At 41.0% G+C, this 19822-nt stretch overlaps 1 protein-coding gene across 3 annotated transcripts in view; it reads right to left on the reverse strand.

Moving 5' to 3' along the window:
* Nucleotides 1–3: 3 nt before the first annotated feature.
* The window catches only part of FANCI (FA complementation group I), an 81185-nt gene continuing 61366 nt past the window's right edge, over nucleotides 4–19822 (reverse strand). For 2 of the 3 annotated variants that reach the window (XM_081227953.1, XM_081227955.1), the window contains exons 23-38: nucleotides 19153–19317; nucleotides 18367–18546; nucleotides 13873–14039; nucleotides 13462–13538; nucleotides 11926–12042; nucleotides 9709–9760; nucleotides 8750–8877; nucleotides 8582–8650; nucleotides 8303–8396; nucleotides 7841–8028; nucleotides 6711–6764; nucleotides 6569–6628; nucleotides 3502–3573; nucleotides 1452–1547; nucleotides 1094–1192; nucleotides 4–127 (exon numbers count right to left, since the gene is read on the reverse strand). In XM_081227953.1, the coding sequence (XP_081084079.1) occupies nucleotides 65–127; nucleotides 1094–1192; nucleotides 1452–1547; nucleotides 3502–3573; nucleotides 6569–6628; nucleotides 6711–6764; nucleotides 7841–8028; nucleotides 8303–8396; nucleotides 8582–8650; nucleotides 8750–8877; nucleotides 9709–9760; nucleotides 11926–12042; nucleotides 13462–13538; nucleotides 13873–14039; nucleotides 18367–18546; nucleotides 19153–19317 (1681 nt within the window). In that variant the 3' untranslated portion in view covers nucleotides 4–64. The remainder of the gene's footprint in view (nucleotides 128–1093; nucleotides 1193–1451; nucleotides 1548–3501; nucleotides 3574–6568; nucleotides 6629–6710; nucleotides 6765–7840; nucleotides 8029–8302; nucleotides 8397–8581; nucleotides 8651–8749; nucleotides 8878–9708; nucleotides 9761–11925; nucleotides 12043–13461; nucleotides 13539–13872; nucleotides 14040–18366; nucleotides 18547–19152; nucleotides 19318–19822) is intronic. The other variant, XM_081227954.1, reaches the window with a different exon arrangement.

The raw sequence follows: 19822 nt of genomic DNA on the forward strand, positions 1-19822 counted from the left end.
TTGTTGCTTGTTGGGTAAAAAGAAAGCAGAACCCCCAAAGTTCACATTAACTCAGGCATTTCATTTATTTTTTCCTTTTCTTCTTGGCTGGTTCTTTGTTCTGTCCCTCATGCTCTGATGCAGTGCCCTAGGGGAGAGAAGTAACGCTCTAAATGTGATACGCCTGCTCGGAGGCAGTGGAAATAAAAACAAAGATCCTTTATCTTCTCATCAAAGCCTGTGTTAGTCATGCTTTCTCCCCTTTCCCACTCCTGGGAGGTAGTTATGTTGGAGATGGGGAGAGTTCTACAGTAGAGTAAGGTGGTGCTAACTTTTTTTGGGGGGGGGCTTTTGTTATACCTGGGAACATGCGTGGGACAAGATGACAGAGAAGGGGCATCAAGATGCTACATAACTCCCCTGAACTCAAATGCCTAGTAGGCAGAGGGAGTGGACGGGGCCAGGTGAATTATGGCTTGGAGTGTGATAAACTGAAGAATGTAAGTTAAAAATTTTTGAGAAGCTAGAAATCCAGGGTGTTTTATGTAAACTCCCAGTTTATGTTAGACAAACCTGAGGTGATAGAAATTTTAGGCACTAGAGGTAAGGAAACATTGAGTTCTACTTCAGAGATGCTATAGGGCTCATGGTGTGCTGCTGTAACTGGTTTGTTCCTCTCCCTTTAGTCTTTATCAGAGGGCAAAAGGAGGATAAGAAACTGGCATGACTACCTGAGCTGATCATAGAGTGGCCCTCCTTCAAATGAGGGCATGATAAAAGAGGAAGTAAACTGCTTTCTGAGCCAGAATGCTTGGGCTCGTGATTTTCCAATGGTTCAAAATAACACAGGGAAGACCCATAGGAAGGCCTCGTTTTCATCACCCCCTTTCTGGAAATGTCTACCCAAAATGTATACAAGCCTGGGCAACTGGGTATGGTTCCAAGTTTACAACCCCTCTCTTGAGGAGCCTGTTTCATCTTTGACCACCTTTTGGCCCGTTCTCTGTGGTTGTTGCCCCTCCACTAACCTGTGGCTGACCCCAGACAGGCTGCTAACCCCAGTTAGAAAGGGTGGCTAGGGCTTGCTGCACTTTAGTCAGAAGCAGGCACTGACCTCTTCATCTTCATCCTCTTGAAGAACCATGTCCAGGATGTTCCCTTTGATCTTGAAGTCTCGTGAGGTACTGAGCTTTATATGCTGCATCAGGTTCACCTGTGACAGGATTGTAAACACGGGCACAGTTTTCCTACTGATAGGTCCTGCCCAGGACAGCCTAAACCATCTCTGACAAACCCATCAGTTCCTTTAGGAAGGCACACACCCACTTGAATCCATGAATGTTTGGATTCAGGCCATCAGATCAGAAACAGAAAAGAACTGTAGATTTTCCCCCCACTGCAGTTGTGTTGCTTCAGTTTGCCAGGTCCCTTCACAGGGTAAATGGAATTGGTAGAAAACAGAGTATGTTTACCTTGGACCTCTTGGAAAGGTGGATGAGAAATTTTTCATACTGTTCAATGGCAAAGATGAGATTAGGGATTGGCTTGGTTTCCCGAAGAGCTCTGGCCTACGGGGCAAAGAAGAGAAGACCTAAGTTTTGGGTTCAACATGTTTTTTTTTTTTTACATAAATTTATTTACTTTTGGCTGCATTGGGTCTTTGTTGCTGCGCGCAGGCTTTGTCTAGTTGTGGCAAGCGGGGGCTACTCTTCGTTGCGGTGTGGGGCTTCTCATTGTAGAGGCTTCTTTTGTAGAGCATGGGCTCTAGACGTGTAGGCTTCAGGAGCTGTAGCACACAGGCTTCAGTAGTTGTGGCTCACGGGCTCTAAAGCACAGGCTCAGTAATTGTGGTGCACGGGCTTAGTTGCTCCACGGCATGTGGGATCTTCCCGGACCAGGGCTTGAACCCGTGTCCCCTGCGTTAGCAGGTGGATTCTTAACCACTGCGCCACCAGGGAAGTCCCTTCAAGGGTTCTTGAAGTCCTCTGAAGCTGTCTGTAGCAGAACTGCTCATGGCTTTGGGAGAAAGCTAGTCAGTCTTCCAATCAAATGCAGTTTTACTTATATACCAGTAATTAAGATTTTTTTTAACAGTTCACTCTCAGCAAAGGACGTAAATGCTAATGGAGATTGCAATGAATCCTCCTATTTATAATTCCTAAATATCTGTTATCTAGAAACTGGCTGAGGGATGGACTATTTGTAGATATTTGGTTGCCTGACTTGGTATTCTTGTAACAATGAGCCCACTCTACACTACCTCTATGTCCTCTCTCTAGTCTACATATGAGTTTTCATTGCTGGTATTAATATATCTCTTTCCCCTCAACTTGAATTGTAACTTGCAGATCCTTCCATATGTTTCTTATATATATAGACATGTTTCTATATATTTTTTTTAAAACTACAAATGAGGACATTGTTCTCGTCTTTTTTTTCTTTTTAACATTATCTTGGGAGAGAATCCTGTATCTGAACATTTAGATTTGTATTTTTTTCATGTCTGCATAGTATTCTACAGTATAAATGTACTATAAACCCATTTAGCCAGTCCTTTATTAGTGGGTATCTTAGTTTTCCCAATATTTCACTTTTACTTTACAACATTGCTAGGACTATTCTATACATAGGCCTTTACAATTTCTATATCCTGAAAATGGAATTGTTGTAGTAAAGAGTGTGTGTGTGTGAATGTATAGGTCTAAAATTGAGCAGTTATTGCCACACTGCCCCTGTGAGAGAGTAATGAATTCTCACCTTTGCCAGCAATGCACTAGAGAACCCACATCCCTGCACCCTCTCCAACTCTTTCACATCCATTAGGGAGCACCTTTTGCACTCACTAACTTTTCCTAAAACCAGTTCCTTCGCAATGGTTATCCTAAGCTATTTCTATTTTTAAAGAAAGGGCTCAAGATTTTCTGGTACTTCCTGAATAAAGTATATGTTTTTTGGTTCAGACCAAAAAGATGTTCCATCTGAACATAAAGTCCATGAGCTGAGAAGGAGCCATACACAAACATTTTCCCCCCAGCTTTACTGAGATATAATTCATATACCATACAATTTACCCATTTACATTGTACAGTTCGGTGTGTTTTCGTGTATTCACAGAGTTGTATAACCATCACCATAATCAATTTTAAAACATTTTCACACACCCCCAAAATCCTACACCCATTTTAGCAGGCACCCTCCCAGTTTCTCCAACACCACCCTTCCCCCCACTCCCCAGTTCTAGGCAACCACTAATCTGTCTTTTTAGATTTGCCTTTTCTGGACATTTCATATAAATGGACTCATATTATGTAGTCTTTTCCTGACTGGCTTCTTTCACTTAATATAATATTTTCAAGGTTCATCCACATTTTTTTTTTTTGGCTGTGCTGCGCGGCATGCGAGATCCCAGTTCCCTGACCAGGGATCAAACCCATGCACCCTGCAGTGGAAGCTCAGATTCCTAACCACTGGACTGCCAGGGAAGTCCCAGCAACCACATCTTGATCACTGTCAGCAGCTTACCATGGCTGTGGGCCCAGCAGCGGTTTTCTCCTTTTTCTTTTCTCCTGTATGTTTTAGGCTCTTACTCTTGTTCTAAAGAAATAGAAACAAATTCTGTCATTGCTGAAGATTGTTCTGTAGAGCTAGCAGGCTAGTGGTAAATTTCTAGTATGATGATTACAGTGGAGTATGGGGGACCAAGTCTGGGTGAAGAGATTATCCTGCAGCAGATGCCGGAAGGTGGGAAGCATTCTGGGATGCTTTATAATCCTCAGATATTTTTCTATTTTTTGTTCGCAGGTTTACCATCTTGCTCTTGGATGCATCTAGCACATGGAAGTGAGGGCAGGAACAAGCATTAGTATAGCAGGGCAGCCAAGGGACTAGTGAGGCACAAAAGGACTGTCACGGTTAAGTAGGAATAGGTGTTTCCCAACTGGGACATTAGCTAAAAGGGTTGCATAAAGAAGAGGAAGCTGGAGAAGCTGTTCCCGGAGCGATGTATCTTACATGACAAGTGGTTACATGCTCCAGAAGGGTTTAAAGGTCACAGGAACACTTATTTCCCTATGTTGTACATAATTAGAGAATAAAGAGCTCCTGGAAAAAGGAAGAACCAATAAGAAAGGGAACCAAGAAGAACAGGATTCTGATAAGGCAGAAAAGAATTGAGACATGAGTCAGGAGAGACCACCCAAGTGTGAGGTACACAAACAGGAACCTATTACCTGAAGGGGAGTTCTGTGCCCTCCAGGAATGGAACATAACCATGTTCCATGTGACAAGGAAAAGAATTAAAAACAGAGACCTGCAAATGGAGACAAATTATACTACTGGAGCTATATGAAAGGCAGGAGGCTTGGTCCACACGGCATGTTCTGGAAAATAAGAAAATGTAGGGATCCCAGAGATGCTGGTATGAAGAAACCTGCTTTTGGCCCTGGAAGGCAGTGTAGAGGGTGAAGACTTTTTAAGAGAGGGGCAGAGTAGCAGCCATAGGTAGAACTCATGTGGACTAAATGGGAAGTGAGCCACTTCCTAAAAGTTGTACCCAACATGGGACCTTGTTGGAACTCCCTAAATCAACCCAATCTACTGCCCATTTCTGCTCATTCAGGTAGGACTAAAATTGTAGCTGGAAGAGAAGCATCTTTTTTTTTTTTTTTTAAGATGTTGGGGGTAGGAGTTTATTATTTATTTTTGCTGTGTTGGGTCTTCATTTCTGTGCAAGGGCTTTCTCTAGTTGTGGCAAGCGGGGGCCACTCACTATCGCGGCCTCTCTTGTTGTGGAGCACAGGCTCCAGACGCGCAGGCTCAGTAACTGTGGCTCACAGGCCTAGTTGCTCCGCGGCATGTGGGATCCTCCCAGACCAGGGCTCGAACCCGTGTCCCTTGCATTAGCAGGCAGATTCTCAACCACCTCGCCACCAGGGAAGCCCAGAAGCATCTTTTAAAGGTATACAGTTCTGAACAGGATGCTAAGGGTTTTGGAGCAATGGCTTTCGTTGCTTTCTTCCCATTGAGATCCAAGGCTATGAGAAAAAGAAAGGGGCTATAAGAGAATAAACAGCTCTCTGAAAGATGTGGCAAATGCAATCCAGATTTCTAGATAGAAGTTGGAGTTAGTGGAACCATGGGCTCTTGCCCAAGGTCAGTCATTAAGCACATCTCACAAAGAGAAAAATGTTTGCCTGGGTATCAGCTGACTTGTCAACTAAGGCTTTAAGTCAAATATGAATCGAGAAGGGGAGAAATATCCAGGGAAAACATAAACTGGTTTTTGTGTAATGTAGAAAAAAAGATGGTCTAGAAGGTGCCTGGTGATAAGCAGAAGAGCTTGAGAATGGGGTCAAACACAAAACCCCAAAACCTCCCAACATTTTACATGTCAATGAGTACCAAGTATGATTCTAGAGCAAGGGGTAACCAACTACAACCCAGAGGCCCACTGCTTGTTTTTCAAAATAAAGTTTTATTAAACACAGCCACGCTCATTCATTTGTGTATTGACTATGGCTGCTTTTATGCTACAACGGCAGAGTTTAGTTGTGACAGTGACTGTATGGTCTGCAAAACCTAAAAGCATTTTCCATCTGGTCTTTTGCAGAAAATGTTTGCTGACCTCTGTTGTAGAGTCAAAGTACTTGGGTTCAAGTCTCAGCTTGGCCTCTTAACTAACTGTTCTTGGTCTTTATTTTTTTTTTAATTAAAAAAAATTATTTATTCACCTATTTATTTATTTGGCTGCGTTGGGTCTTTGTTGCTACATGTGGGCTTTCTCTAGTTGCAGCGAGTGGGGGCTACTCCTTTTCACAGTACGCGGGCTTCTCATTGCGGTGGCTTCTCTTGTGGAGCACGGGCTCTAGGCACGTGGGCTTCAGTAGTTGTGGAACGCATGCTCAGTAGTTGTGGCTCGCAAGCTCTAGAGTGCAAGCTCAGTAGTTGTGGCACATGGGCTTAGTTGCTCCGCGGCACGTGGGATCTTCCCGGACCAGGGCTCGAACCCATGTCCCCTGTGTTGGCAGGCAGATTCTTAACCACTGCACCACCAGGGAAGTCCTGTTCTTGGTGTTTTTAATACCTAATATTACTATTTGGCAGAACGTTCCACAGAGTTCAGCTTGGGAAACGATGCTGTAAGGCCACGTTCATTTTATTAGAACAGCTAACATTAGAGAACACTTGCCTGGTGTTGTGTTAAGCACTTGCCATGCATCGCCTCATACATTCTCACTATGCCGCTACTTTACTTACATTCCCAAAGGATGCCCAAAGGCATGGATTTGGAATCACCCAGAAATAAACCAAGTCACTGAGCCCAAGCATGTTTGTTTCTCCCCTGCTCCAAGTGCACACATATCAAATGCCTTCTCTCTCTAAATCAAACTTTTTTTTTTTTATAAAAGATTTCCTTGCTGTAAAGACTTCAAACCTTGGCTTGTTCTCATATGGGCACCTTTGGCTTACTGTAAGTAGGGAAGAAACTTTTTATATACGCTTAGCTCAGGTGACCTAGTGGTCCCCTGGGAATATAAGGAGTCCTTTCTTACTTGAAGATGCATTTTGGTACAGACTCTGAATCACTTACCTGTATGTAAGAAATGAAAGAATAGCATAGCGGGGTCAGATGCGTACCTGACAGCTTCACCTGCAGCAAAGGAGAAGGAAATCACTGTTACTGTAGGAATAAGATGCTCTCCCCATTCCTAGGAAAGGCATTCTCAACTCACCAGCTTTGCCATATTTTTCAGAACTCCTCTGGAGTGCTGACACACCTGGAGATACTAACAAAAGATTCCAAGATTTAGCATGCCCTCCTATATAAATGTCCCATGAAACTACAGGTAGTGACTCAGTGAGCAAATGGAGTGTGACTTATTGCTCTGACTGGGGAGGGAAAAGAAAATAAGCTACCATATTCATGGAGAATCCTAGACTCAAGGCTTCCTTTTTCCCCTCCTCTAAGCTCCAAAGCTTCCCAGACAGCAGGTAATAAAGGGTTTCTGTTTCTGACTTGTTCCATTTATTGCTTTAAAAATCCTTCAGGCTGGTAGTCCCTGCATCTAGAAAACCAATGACTTTGCTGTTTTTGCTTTAGAAAAAGCCAATAAAGATTAGAGGTTCTCAGTATTTCTACCACAGAAGCTTAGTAGCCATACCTTGTAGCCAGAGCTGCACCTTCTCAGAAATGGCCACACTGCTGTTTGGGTACATGGTGTGAGGTGGTCTACTATCTTTCTTGGGTTGTCTGCGCCTTTCTAAGTATTTAATGTGGGTCGTTGCTAGAATCAGAACTAAATTACCTAGTTCTTATCACTCTCTGAATGTCTGCTGAGAATCAAAATATTTCAAGTACAAAAAGAGTTTCTTGTTAACAGATATTAAGAAGCATTAATTTAAACCCAGGGCAAGTTATGCCTTTTATTTTTTAAAAATAAACTTATTCCCTACCCTAGCACCTGACCTGTGAGGCATTTAACACCCACTTGTTAAAGGAACAAACACCTTGTCAGTGCCCAGACTGGTCTGAAATAGTCTAATTTTTTGTTCAATTGGAATCAGATTAAGTTCTATAGGTATAGTTTAGACTGAGTCTTAGAAGGTGTTTGAAGAGGCATTTACTCTCCATCAGGTGCTACATACTCATATGCTAAAGAAACAAGGGCCTCTAAAAACAGATTTAGAATTATGCCTCAACTGTTATTTCCGGGCCTGTGGAGACGGCTGCCACCTACTGATCAAACCATCACTTGCAAAGATGTAGGCAAGAGCTCTCTGTACAGGGGCATTCTGCAGCAGTGGGTAATGTCCTGGCTGGGTGGGACAGAATGATAGTAATGATTGTCTCTCCAATACTCACATATCTGACAAGCGCTGTAAGAATGGTGTACATTTTGCAAAGGTCCTTTAATAAGGTGTCCACACAGCTGCCTGACGGCAGGGCTGTCTGCACCAGCTCGTGGAAAAATGTAAGCAGAGTTCCCAATTGTATGATGATGGCTTTCTCAATGGGATGATTTGGTAGGGTTGCCTGAGAAGAGGCTTCTTCTGAAAGGAAAGGAAACTGGCATATTCAAACCCAACTGGCCTTATTTTCTAGCTCAAGTGAAAGAGATTTAGAAACCAACGAAACATCATTAACTAGGAAGTCTGTAGGGAAAATGAGCATGTATTTAATTCTTCATGCAGAATACATTAATAATCATGCTGTCATAAGGCACACTACCTTCTACTTCATTACTTTAGAAATCTAGCACAAACAAACAGAGCTCAGGGCATTTGCTTTTATGCAGTCCTCAAATTCAGATTTTAGTTAACTTACCTGGTATGATTTCTTGGCTCACTTGTCCCTTAAGCTTGGTGATTAGCCAGTCCACTTCTTCTAGGACCTTCTCAGCCTGACTCAGAAGAAGTAACTGTGAAAGGAAAGAATGCCTGGCATGGCTCATTGCACACAGCTGCTGGTGTAATATGATAACCATGGCCACCTGTGGGTGGGTTACAGGCCTCAGGACGCGAGCCACTATAATTCGCTCTTCACAGGGAATAAAATGGAAGGTACGACAAGGTTATTTCTCAAGGGTCGGGGATCAACACTTACACAGACAGTAGGGGCAGCTGTTCTCAAATTCACCATTGCAAAGTGGTTTGTTTTCTCCACTTCTACATCCTGGGGAGGGAAAGAGAGGTGAGATATAATGACAGTAAGGCTGCTCCCCTGGCCTCTATCCCCAACTCAGGGTGTTGTATTAAAGGCTCACTATGGTACCTGGTCTATGTCTCCAAGATGTCCATGGATATCCTGGGACAAGTCACGCAGCAGGGTCACAGGACTCTTACACAAAACATGGAGGCTGAAGAGCAAATTCATCAAGCCCTTGCAAAATGAGGCATCCTCTAGGAGGAGGAAGGAAAGAAAAGGTAAGTTAAAATCCAAGTCAGTCCTTTGTGGGGTGTGGGGTGCCTAACTGGAACATGTAGCTCGTTATGTTTCAGGCACAATATTCCTGTGCTGCACACACTCCCATCAAGGCAGCTCTCCCACAAAGGTGCACTTCTATCCACGAGTCAGGGAGATGTTTCCCATTATTAGTCACTATCACTGCATAACTAGCACACAGGTCAAGAAATAGAACACTACCAGCACCCCAGAACTGCCCCCTCCTCCCCCAAGGAAACTGTTATTCTGCCTTGTAACTGTAATCCAGTTTTGTCTGATTTTGAACTTTGTCTAAATGGAATCGTACAGTAAGTACTCTTTTTTCTGTCTGTTGTCTTTTGTTGAATGTTATGTGTGTGGGAGTCCTCCATGTTGTGCGTCAGTGGAGTTTGTTCATTCTCATTATAGTATTCCACTGTGTGTATACAGCACAATCCCTTGATCCATTCTACTGCTGATGAATGTTTGGGTTCGATTTTGCCTATCAGAATAGTGCTGCTGTGAGAATTCTTCCACCTATTTTTGCTGGGAGTGGAACTGCTGGATCATAAGCATACGTTTAATTTTAGTAGTTAGATATTGCTGAACAGTTTTCCAGAGTAGTTATACCAACTTACAGCTCCAGCAGCAGCAAATGAGAGGTTCAACTGTTCTATATTCTTACCAACACTTGGTACTGGTATTGTGTGTGGTTTTTTCATTTTGGCCACTCTGGTGAATTTTCTAAATGTTGTTTGGTGGTGATGATTTTATATAAAGCCTAAAAGGAAACATGTCAGGAAACTTACCCCAGCTGTTTTCCTTGCAAATCTTAGTTGTCCAGGATAACATCTGCACAAACTAGAGATCATACAGATATTACAGAAATATGCCAAAAGACAGACCTAGGTGTTGTCAGACTAAAAGAGCCCTAGACCTTTCCAAGTCTAAGCAAATCACCTGCTAAAACATGTGCCTGGATCTAAAGTGGTAATCTACTAAAAATAGCATAAAAATAAGTCCAAAGTTATGAGAAGACTTATTGATACTTTTCTCAAATATAGCATATGGCTCAATTCTCAATGCCCTCATTAAGGGCCAAAGGTCCTGGGGTCTGGGCTCTTACCCTCTGAGCTTCCTCTGCCCCTACCACCACGGTCTAGGGCTAAAGTACCCTCTTTCCTCTTCCCATGCCCCACACTCTCTGCATTTGAGACATCTTTAAGGACAGTAAGCTAACAGAGGTGCAGGAGAGTAAGATCCTGGCCATAGTGATAGTTGAATTAGCTATTAGGAGCCAAGAGGCCACAGGAGGTTAAAAGGGAAGAGGGATAAAAAAAAAAAAAGAAGAAGAAGAAAGAAAAAGAAAAGAGGCAGAAAAACAGATCGGGGAAGCTTAAGGTCTTGGTATAGTGGGTCCTATGTTGCCAGATACACACTCAACTTTCTGCTTCAGCAGTTGTTTGGGATAGGCTTTCAGCCACAAAGGCACTGAAATGCAGTGATACTTAAGAGTAAAACGATGATTAAGAATCTAGTTTTTGATCTGTTGGGGAAAAAGATGAATTTAGAGGCTAACTGAAAGTTCTCTGTGAACTGATATAAAAAGAGTTTCCAGGATACAGTGATTACTGTAGAATACTGATTTCTAGAATACAGTATTAAATGCAACAAATAAATAAAGCAGGATGCTGAACAAGTTTTTGTGTGAAGAGGGTAGGGTCAGGAATAAGAATCTATATTCATATTGCTGTATAGGAATAAAAAACTCTTTACATAAGAAACTAAAAGAAGATATTTACTTATCGGGGGAGAAGAAGAACTGAACAGATGGAGGACATGGATAGAAGGGAGACCATTTCCTGTTAATCTTTTTATAATTTCTGTTTTTCAAATCACAGAACTTTATTACCCATTCAAAATTAAATTAAAAAATTTTAAACAGACTACCTGAAGTTATGAGGGGGTACGTGATGAAAATTAAATTTAAAAAATTTCCTGTTTATATTAGCCTTTCCAAATCTATTTATTTTCCCTCAGATGTCACCATGTTCCAATTCTCTGTCTGTGTTTCTTTCCTAATCCTGGGCTCCTTGCAGCAAAAGTAGCAATATGAAAGAATGAAGCTGAAAGTAAAGTGCAGATGCGTTGTTTTGATCTAGGATGACATAAGTAACAAAAGGGATTTTCTTTGGGCTACCTGGAACTAGGATAACAGGAAAATCAAGTCTGCTTTTCAGTGCTCAAACACCATAACACACAGGGCTATGGTCTGGCTAGCTCTTCCTAAAGCAAGGCCTTACACAAGGAGGCTTGCATCTCAGCACTCCAACTCGTCTCCTCACAGATCAGGAAGGAGGTGTGGTAGAACCACACAGCCCAAGGCTCTCAAGGACTCTCTTTATCATCCTCTAGGGAAATCACTCCTGAATGGAACAGACCCACAAAATGTGGTACTTCTCTTATTCTATATGTGTGAATGCTTATGTGGGTACATACATTCTTCGTGTATGTGTGCAGACCCATACACATATACCTAAAACCTATCTGGGCAGAACTGATTCTGTTTTAGGACTATGATCACGCTTTCTGACTTATCACCTTTTGTTGAATCTCCCCCAAACTCAGTACCAGCTAACCTTGATGACAAAGTTAACTGCTGAATGTCAGCTACCTTCTTGATAATTAACATACTTTCATTTTAGAAAAGAAGAGAAAACACCAAGAGTGGGGAAAAACCCACATTAAGAAGGCTGAACTCCACAGATAAACAAGACTTTTTTTCTGTAGTGCTTACTGTTTACCCGACAGTGGCCAAAAAAACAAAAGCAGTAATTATAACATGGTAGAAACACTATGTAGCGAAAGGTACATCTTATAGATCTTATATTAATTCAGAAGCATAACTGAATATATTATTTTAAATAAGCCAGATTTCAAGCAGACATTTATATATATACTTTAGGACGTAATACTCCTTGCCTTCTGAGGGATGCTAAGTGGGAGTGAATGAGTGGTACTCATACCTGAGTGGAGGAGGGCTCCAGTAGCTTGGACAAGTCGGAGAGAACAGTGACGAGTAGGAGGGCTTCTTTGCTGTTAAAGTCTTCTTCTTGGCTGCTAAGTATATTCAACAAGGACCTCTGAGAAAGGAAAAGTATACACAGAAATATTAGCAGACATGTTACTAGCAGGGAGAAGAGACATCTACCCAGAGATTCCTAAGGCTGGGACAGAAAGGATTCATAAACACCAAAATCCAAGAGGATAAAAGCTGAAAATAAACCTGGATTGAATAGGTGGTTTCCTACCCTGTTTCTGATTGTAAGTCTAAGTGTTCTCTTGAGAACTATGGACTCCTTCTCCAACCCCCTGCCAAATGTACATCAGGAATGAATTGTGCACCCAGTTTTTTTTTCTCTTTGTTTTGGCCGCGCCACACAGCTTGCGGGATCTTAGTTCTTTGACCAGGAATTGAACCCAGGCCCATGGCAGTGAAAGCACTGAGTCCTATCCATTGCACCGCCAAGGGAATTCCTGTGCACCCAGTTTTGGGTGGTTCGCAACTCCCTGAAGCCCATCCACTGACCTCAGGGCTAGACCACACCCCAGTGCTGGTATTCCCTATACACCTTCCCTGTTTTCCTTTTCTCTGTTTCTCTCTCACCACCTGAAACACTGTATTTTGTCTGTTAGTCTCTTCCCACTACAATGTAAGCTCTGTGAGGGTAGGGTTTTGTCTCTTTTATCCCTTGCTATATCTTCAGCACCTGGAACAGTCTCTGGCATATAATAGGAACTTTAAAATTATGTATTAAAAGAAATCCTCTGTGATAGAAGATCCTGATATTGTGACAACTAGTGGTTAGAAACTAATAGGAGGGACTTCCCTGGTGGCACAGTGGTTAGGAGTCTGCCTGCCAATGCAGGGGACACAGGTTCGAGCCCTGGTCCAGGAAGATCCCACATGCTGCAGAGTAGCTAGGCCCATGAGCCACAGCTACTGAGCCTGCTCTAGAGCCTGCGAGCCACACCTACTGAAGCCCGCGCACCTATGCACCTAGAGCCCACACTCCGCAGCAAAGAGAAGCCACCACAATGAGAGGCCCCGTGCACCATGACGAAGAGTAGCCCCCTCGCTCCGCAACTAGAGAGCCCATGGGCAGCAAAGAAGACCCAACGCAGCCATAAATTAATTAATTAATTTAAAAAAAGAAACTAATAGGCTTCACTGTCCAGTCTTTATGCAATCTGACAGACAAAGCCAAATTACATTTGCATGCATTAATGGGCTCCTGGCTACTTCTTTGTATCAGCTCAAACAGTGATTCTTAGAGGCACTGACTCCTGCAGGTTGGGGTGGCTTAAATACACATCCTTCCTAGAACCCTTTTAAATGCATTCTCTCTCATTCTAAGAGCTTTGTCTTGTTGCTTGAATGATGACCCAGAAGAAATTCCTGTTCTACTTGCTCACTGTCTGCCCATTCTCACCAGCTGGCCCTGCTAACAGTCCCTTTCCAAGGACCCTCACAAAGTACTGCAGTTTCCCAGGCTTCTCACCTGAAACTGCCGGATCTGGAATGCTGCTCTTTGAGTGACACTGACTTCCACCTCTTCTTCCTCCTTATCTGTGGCATCTAGGAAAGGAAAATAACTCTATCTTCTTTGAAATGGCTTGGGCTTTTTTTTGCCTTTTCATACTAAAATTTTAGGAAGCCAAAAAAGTCTAGAGGCAGATTTAATTATATTCCTAACATTCTGCAATTTCTTAATACTACATTCCATTTTCCAGTCACTGTTTGTGGATAAATGTAATCCAGTAAGTGTCAATTCTGAATCCACTAGATGTCACTCCTTAGCAACATTAGGACTTCTCAGGTGTCCTCTGCTAGGTTAACAACTAGAATCAAGAGGTTTGGTTAAGAAAGACAAACTCAGATAGAGCCAATTTATCAAAATTGAAATGCCCACCCAGAGCCCTCAGAAACTGATGAATCTTGGGCTGGTAGAACTGTTGCACGGCACTGAGTATTTTCTGCAAACCCTCCAAGCACAGCAGCGAGATGCTCTTTCCTTTCTCTTTCTTTCCTGACTCTTCCACTGAAGTAGGAATTGAAGTGTATCTCCAAAGCAAGACCCTGGGGAAAAGTGATTTTATTTTCAAAGTCAGGTTCACTAAGGTACAATTTACATACAGTATAATTCCCATCCTATAGATGTATAGTTCTATGAATTTTGACTAACTTACACAGTTGTGTACTCAGCCCCACAATCAAGATATTTCCATTACCCCAAAAGTTCCCATGTGCTCCTTTGTAATCAATTATTTCTCCTCAATTTTGCAAGCAACCACTGGTCTGTTTCCTGTCCCAGTGGTTTTACTATTTACAAACTATCATATAAAAATGGTATCATTCATTATGCAGCCTTCAGAATCTGGCTTTGCTAACAGCATATGCTTTTGAGATTCACCTATGTTGCTGCATGTATTGGTAGTCTGTCCCATTTTATTGCTGAGTAGTACTGCCCACAGCTTGTCCATTCACCAATTTATCCATCCATCTATTGACAGACTTCTTGGTTGTTTCCAGATTTTGCTGTTACAGATACAGCTGCCGTATACAAACCTTTATATATCAACATCTACTTTCCTTTCTTTTGGGTAAATACCTAAGAGTGGGGTGGGAATATCATATGGTAGGTGTGTGCTTAACTTTTTAAGAAACCGCCACTATTTTATAAAGTGGCTGCACCATTTACATTTCTGTCAACAGTGTATAAGAGTTCAAATTCTTCCACATCCGTGGTAACACTCTAGTATGGTCAATCTAAACTTTTAGGCATTCTAATAGGTGTTTGCTGATATCTCATTGTGATTTTAATTTGCATTTACCTAGTGTTTAATTATGTTGACCATACTTTTCGGTTCTTATTTGCCGTCTACACATCTTCTCTGGTAAAGTGTCTGTTCAAGTATTTTACCCATTTTGCAATTTGTTTTCTTAACAAGTTTAAGAGTTCTTTATATACTCTGGTCACCAGTCCATCATCAGACATGTGTTTTGCAAATATTTTCTCCTCATCTGTGGCTTGTCTTTTCATTTCCTTAAGAGTGTTTTTCAAAGAACAGTTAAATTTTTAAAAAATATCAACTGTGCTTCTGGTATTTCATCTAAGAAATTTTTACCTAAAACAAGGCTGCAAAGCCTTTTCTGTCTTCTTCTAGATGTTTTACAATATTTGGTTTTACATTTATGTCTCTGATCCATTTCAAGTCAACTTTTTGTAGATAACATGAGGAATGGATAAAAGATTCATTTTTTCACATATTCATGTCCAACTGTTCCAAAACTACTTGTTGAAAAGACTTTTCTTTCTCCATTGCATTACCTTGGCACCTTTGTCAAAAGTCAAGACCATACTTGTGTGGATCAATTCTGAACCATCTATTTCTGTTCCACTGATTCTAGCAATACCACACTACCTTAAACACAGCAACTTTACAGTAAGACTTGAAATCACATAGTGGGAGTCCTCTAACTTTGTTGTTTTATTTCACATTTGTTTTAGTTACTTTAGGTTCTTTACTTTTCCACATAAGTTTTAGAATAATCTTGTCAACTCCTACAATAAAGCTTGATAGGATTTTGATTGGTATTGTGTTGAATCTATGGATTTGGGAAGAATTCACACCTTGACACACTGAATCTTCCAATCCCTGGACACTATGTCTTTCCATTTACTTGGGACTTCTTTCTCTCATTAATGTTTTATAGTTTTCATCACATCAATCTTGCATGTTTGTGAGATTTATCACTAAGTAGTTTTCATTTTGTGACACTATAGTAAATGGTACTGTTTTTAAAATTTCGATTTCCAGTTGTTCACCACTAGTATGTACATAAAAATAGTTTTCGAAAAAAACTGACCTTGAATCCTGCAACCTTATTAAACTTACTTAATAGATCTAGTGGCTTTTAAAAAAATTCTTTGGAAATTTTTATGTAGACAATTATGTCTATAAAGACAGTGTTATTCTTTCCTTTTCAATCTGATGTCTTTTCTTTCTTTTTCCTGTCTTACTGCACTGACTAGGACCTCCAGTATGATTTTGAATAGTAGTGGTGAAAGCACATGGGGGAAAGCACTGAGTCTTTCTTCATTAAATATGCCGTTAACTATAGGGTTTTTGTGGATATCCTTTATTAGACTGAGAAAATTCTCTTTCATTCCTGGTTTGCCAAGAGATTTTTTTTTTTTAGATGTTGGGGGTAGGAGTTTATTAATTAATTAATTTATTTTTGCTGTGTTGGGTCTCCATTTCTGTGCGAGGGCTTTCTCTAGTTGTAGCAAGCAGGGGCCACTCTTCATTGCGGTGCACGGGCCTCTCACTATCGCGGCCTCTCTTGCTGCGAAGCACAGGCTCCAGACGCGCAGGCTCAGTAGTTGTGGCTCACAGGCCTAGTTGCTCTGCGCCATGTGGGATCCTCCCAGACCAGGGCTTGAACCCGTGTCCCCTGCATTAGCAGGCAGATTCTCAACCACTGTGCCACCAGGGAAGCCTTTGCCAAGAGATTTTATCATGGTTTATGTTGAATTCTGATTGCCTGCATCTACTGGGATGAACATATGTTTTTTTCTTTAGTCTGTTGACATGGTGAATTACACTGATTTACAAATTTTGAGCCAACGTTGCATCCTGGGAAAAATTCCACTTAAATGATGAGTTATTCTTCTTATAAACTGTTGGGATGAATTTGCTAATTTTTTTACATCTATATTCATGAGAGAATTTGGTCTGTACTTTTCTTATTAATGTCTTTGGCTGGATTTGGTATCAGGGTAATTTACACTAGCCTGATAAAACGAGTTGGGACATGTTCCCTCCTCCATTTTCTGGAAGAGTCTGTTAAATTGGTATTATTTCCTAAAATGTTTGGTAGAATTCAACAGTGGAGACATGTAGGTCTGGAGTTTTTGTTGAGGGAAAATTCTGAATCACAAATGCAATTTCTCTAATAGAGATAGGATTACTGAGGTTACCTATCTTTTCTTGAGTGAGCTTTAAAAAAATTTGTGCATTTAAATTATGAAGTTTATTGGCATAAAGCTAACATTGTTATGAATTTTTAATATGTGTAGAATCAGTAGTGATGTCTCCTCTTCCTCATATACCCGATATTTGTAATTTGTGTCTTCTCTCTTTTCCTGGTCAGTTTGGCTAAAGTTTATTGAATTTATTGATCTCAACTAGATTTTTGTCTCATTTTCTCTATTGTTTTTGCTGTTTTTCCTTTCTTTTTTAAAAAATATTTATTTGGCTGCATTGGGTCTTAGTTATGGCACGTGGGATCTTTGTTGCAGCATGTGGAATCTTTCATTGTGGTACATGGGCTTCTCTCTAGTTGTGGCACGTGGGCTCAGTAGTTACGGCACAGGCTTAGTTGTCCTAAGGCATGTGGGATCTTAGTTCCCCAATCAGGGATCAAACCTGTGTCCCCTGCATTGGAAGGCGGATTCTTAACCACTGGACAACTAGGGAAGTCCCCTGTTTTTATTTTCAATGATTCTACTTTTGTCTTTATTATTTCCTTCCTTTTTGCTCACTTTCATTTTAACCTGCTCTTCTATTTTCTTAATGTAAAAGCCTACATTAGAGATTTCAGACTTCTTTCTAATATAAACACTGATTGTTCTAAATTTCTACCTGGACACTGCTTTAGCTGGACCATACAAAATTTGACATGCTCAAATGTTCATTTTCATTCTATTAAGATATTTTAAATTTTCTGACTTTCTGACTATGGGTTATTTAGAAATGCATTTAATTTCCAAATACACGGGGATTATCCACCTATTTTTGTTACTGCTTTCTTGTTTAATTGTTGTGGTCAGAGAACATGCTGATTTCTATTTTAAAAATATGTTAGTTTGTTTTATGGCCCAAAATATGGTCCATCTTGATGAATGTACCATATGCACATGAAAGGAATGTGTATTTTGAAACTTATTTAATGTTCTATAAATGTCAATTAAATCAAGCTGGATGATAGTGTTGTTCAAGTCTTCCACGTCCTCCCTGATTTTCTATCTATCTCTACTGATTACCAAGAGAGATAGATTATTATTTGTGTATTTCTCCTTCAGTTCTATCCCATTTTTGCTTCAAGTATTTTGAAGCTCTGTTGTTAGGTACATATACATTTAAAACTGTTATGTCTACTTGATAAATTATTTAGTCATTATGTAATATCCCTCTTTCTTCCTGGTAATAGAATAATGTTTTATATGTGACTAACAATCCACACCAAAACATGACTAGGAAAAAAAACCCAATATAGTGACTGCACTTTCACCTTTACGGCAATGCCCAACCTCAAACCCACCTTCATCCCCACCCCCAATTTCTTCTCTTGGAGACTCCACAGCATGTGGAAATGGTTTCTAAGGGTGAGTGGGGCTTACCGAGTTATGTCACAGAGGTTCTGAAAGACCTTCTCTGGGTTTTTGCCATCAGGGCCACTCACATGCCCCATTTCCTTTAGCTGCTGTACCTTCTGCAGAGCCACACTCACTGCATAGCGCATAAACTCATTGCTGGACCTTAGAACAGACAGGCTCTCTTCATGACTTTGGGTACTGTCCCTAGAGAGAGAAAAAGAGAAAGATTCCTCTACAGCTACTGGGACCTGGAATTAGCTTTTCTAGGGACTGTTCAGGATAATAGTACCCAGCAAGCTCTAAATGACAGACTATAGGCAGCCCATGCCAGAGTCACTGCCATGGCTGTCCTACAAATATCATTCTCAGTGTTACCTCACTTTCTCCCCCTCCCCCATTCCTTTAACTCTGATGAAATTTAAATGTCAGTCTTAGTTTTCTTTAGTGGTTTGTTGTTGTTGTTGTTCCTTTTTTTTTTTTAATTCAGGTTTTTCTTTCTTCTTTTTTATCTGTTAGCATGTTTGAGCTACTTAGGTTGATTTTCTTAGAACACATTGTTGGAATTCATCCTATTTTTTCATTCACTAGTCCATTGTTTCTGATTTTTCCTTTAATACTTCAAAGTATCTCTTTAATGCCTAGGTAGGATTGTTCTGCCTTCATTTCAAGAAAATTACAAATGTCCTACCTTACTTCTTACTGTATATGTGCTAAGAACTATGAATCCAAGCTAGGTAATATCAGTGAGCCTGGGTAGGTATTTTTATCTTCACCACACTGCTGTCTTTAAGCACTCTGTTAGAACCTTACCTGAAAAGAGCGGTGAGAAGATCAGACACAAATTTCATGGACAAAAAACTATCATTTGTTTTGTTGGCCATTTTAGTTTTGCCTTTACCAGCTTTTTCATTAAGGATGTCAGAGAGTTCCTTGTAACACATAAATAAGCTCAGAACCTCCGCAAACTTATTCTTACTGTGTAAAAAAGAAAAAGAGACCACCAAGGACAAGCATCAGAATATTGTGGTTTATTTTCACATACAGTAATAAAGAAATCACAATGCTTCTTTAGATGTCATATTTTAGACCCAACATTACAAATGAATGGATCTTCATTAACATAGTACTCCCAGGTCATACCAATCTGGGTTATTTCTTTCCTTCCCTTATTTTTTTTTTTTTTTTTCTTTTTTGCGGTATGCGGGCCTCTCACTGTTGTGGCCTCTCCCGTTGCGGAGCACAGGCTCCGGACGCGCAGGCCCAGCGGCCATGGCTCACGGGCCCAGCCGCTCCGCGGCATATGGGATCCTCCCAGACCGGGGCACGAACCCGTATCCCCTGCATCGGCAGGCGGACTCTCAACCACTGCGCCACCAGGGAGGCCCTCCTTCCCTTATTTATACCAGTCACTGCAGAGAATGAAAGTTCAATACTACCAGCAATCAAAATTTCTCTGTCAAAATCAGGATTTCTTATGTTC

This window comes from Mesoplodon bidens (assembly GCF_964165515.1).
Source record: "Mesoplodon bidens genome assembly, chromosome: 3".
NCBI lineage: Eukaryota > Metazoa > Chordata > Mammalia > Artiodactyla > Ziphiidae > Mesoplodon > Mesoplodon bidens.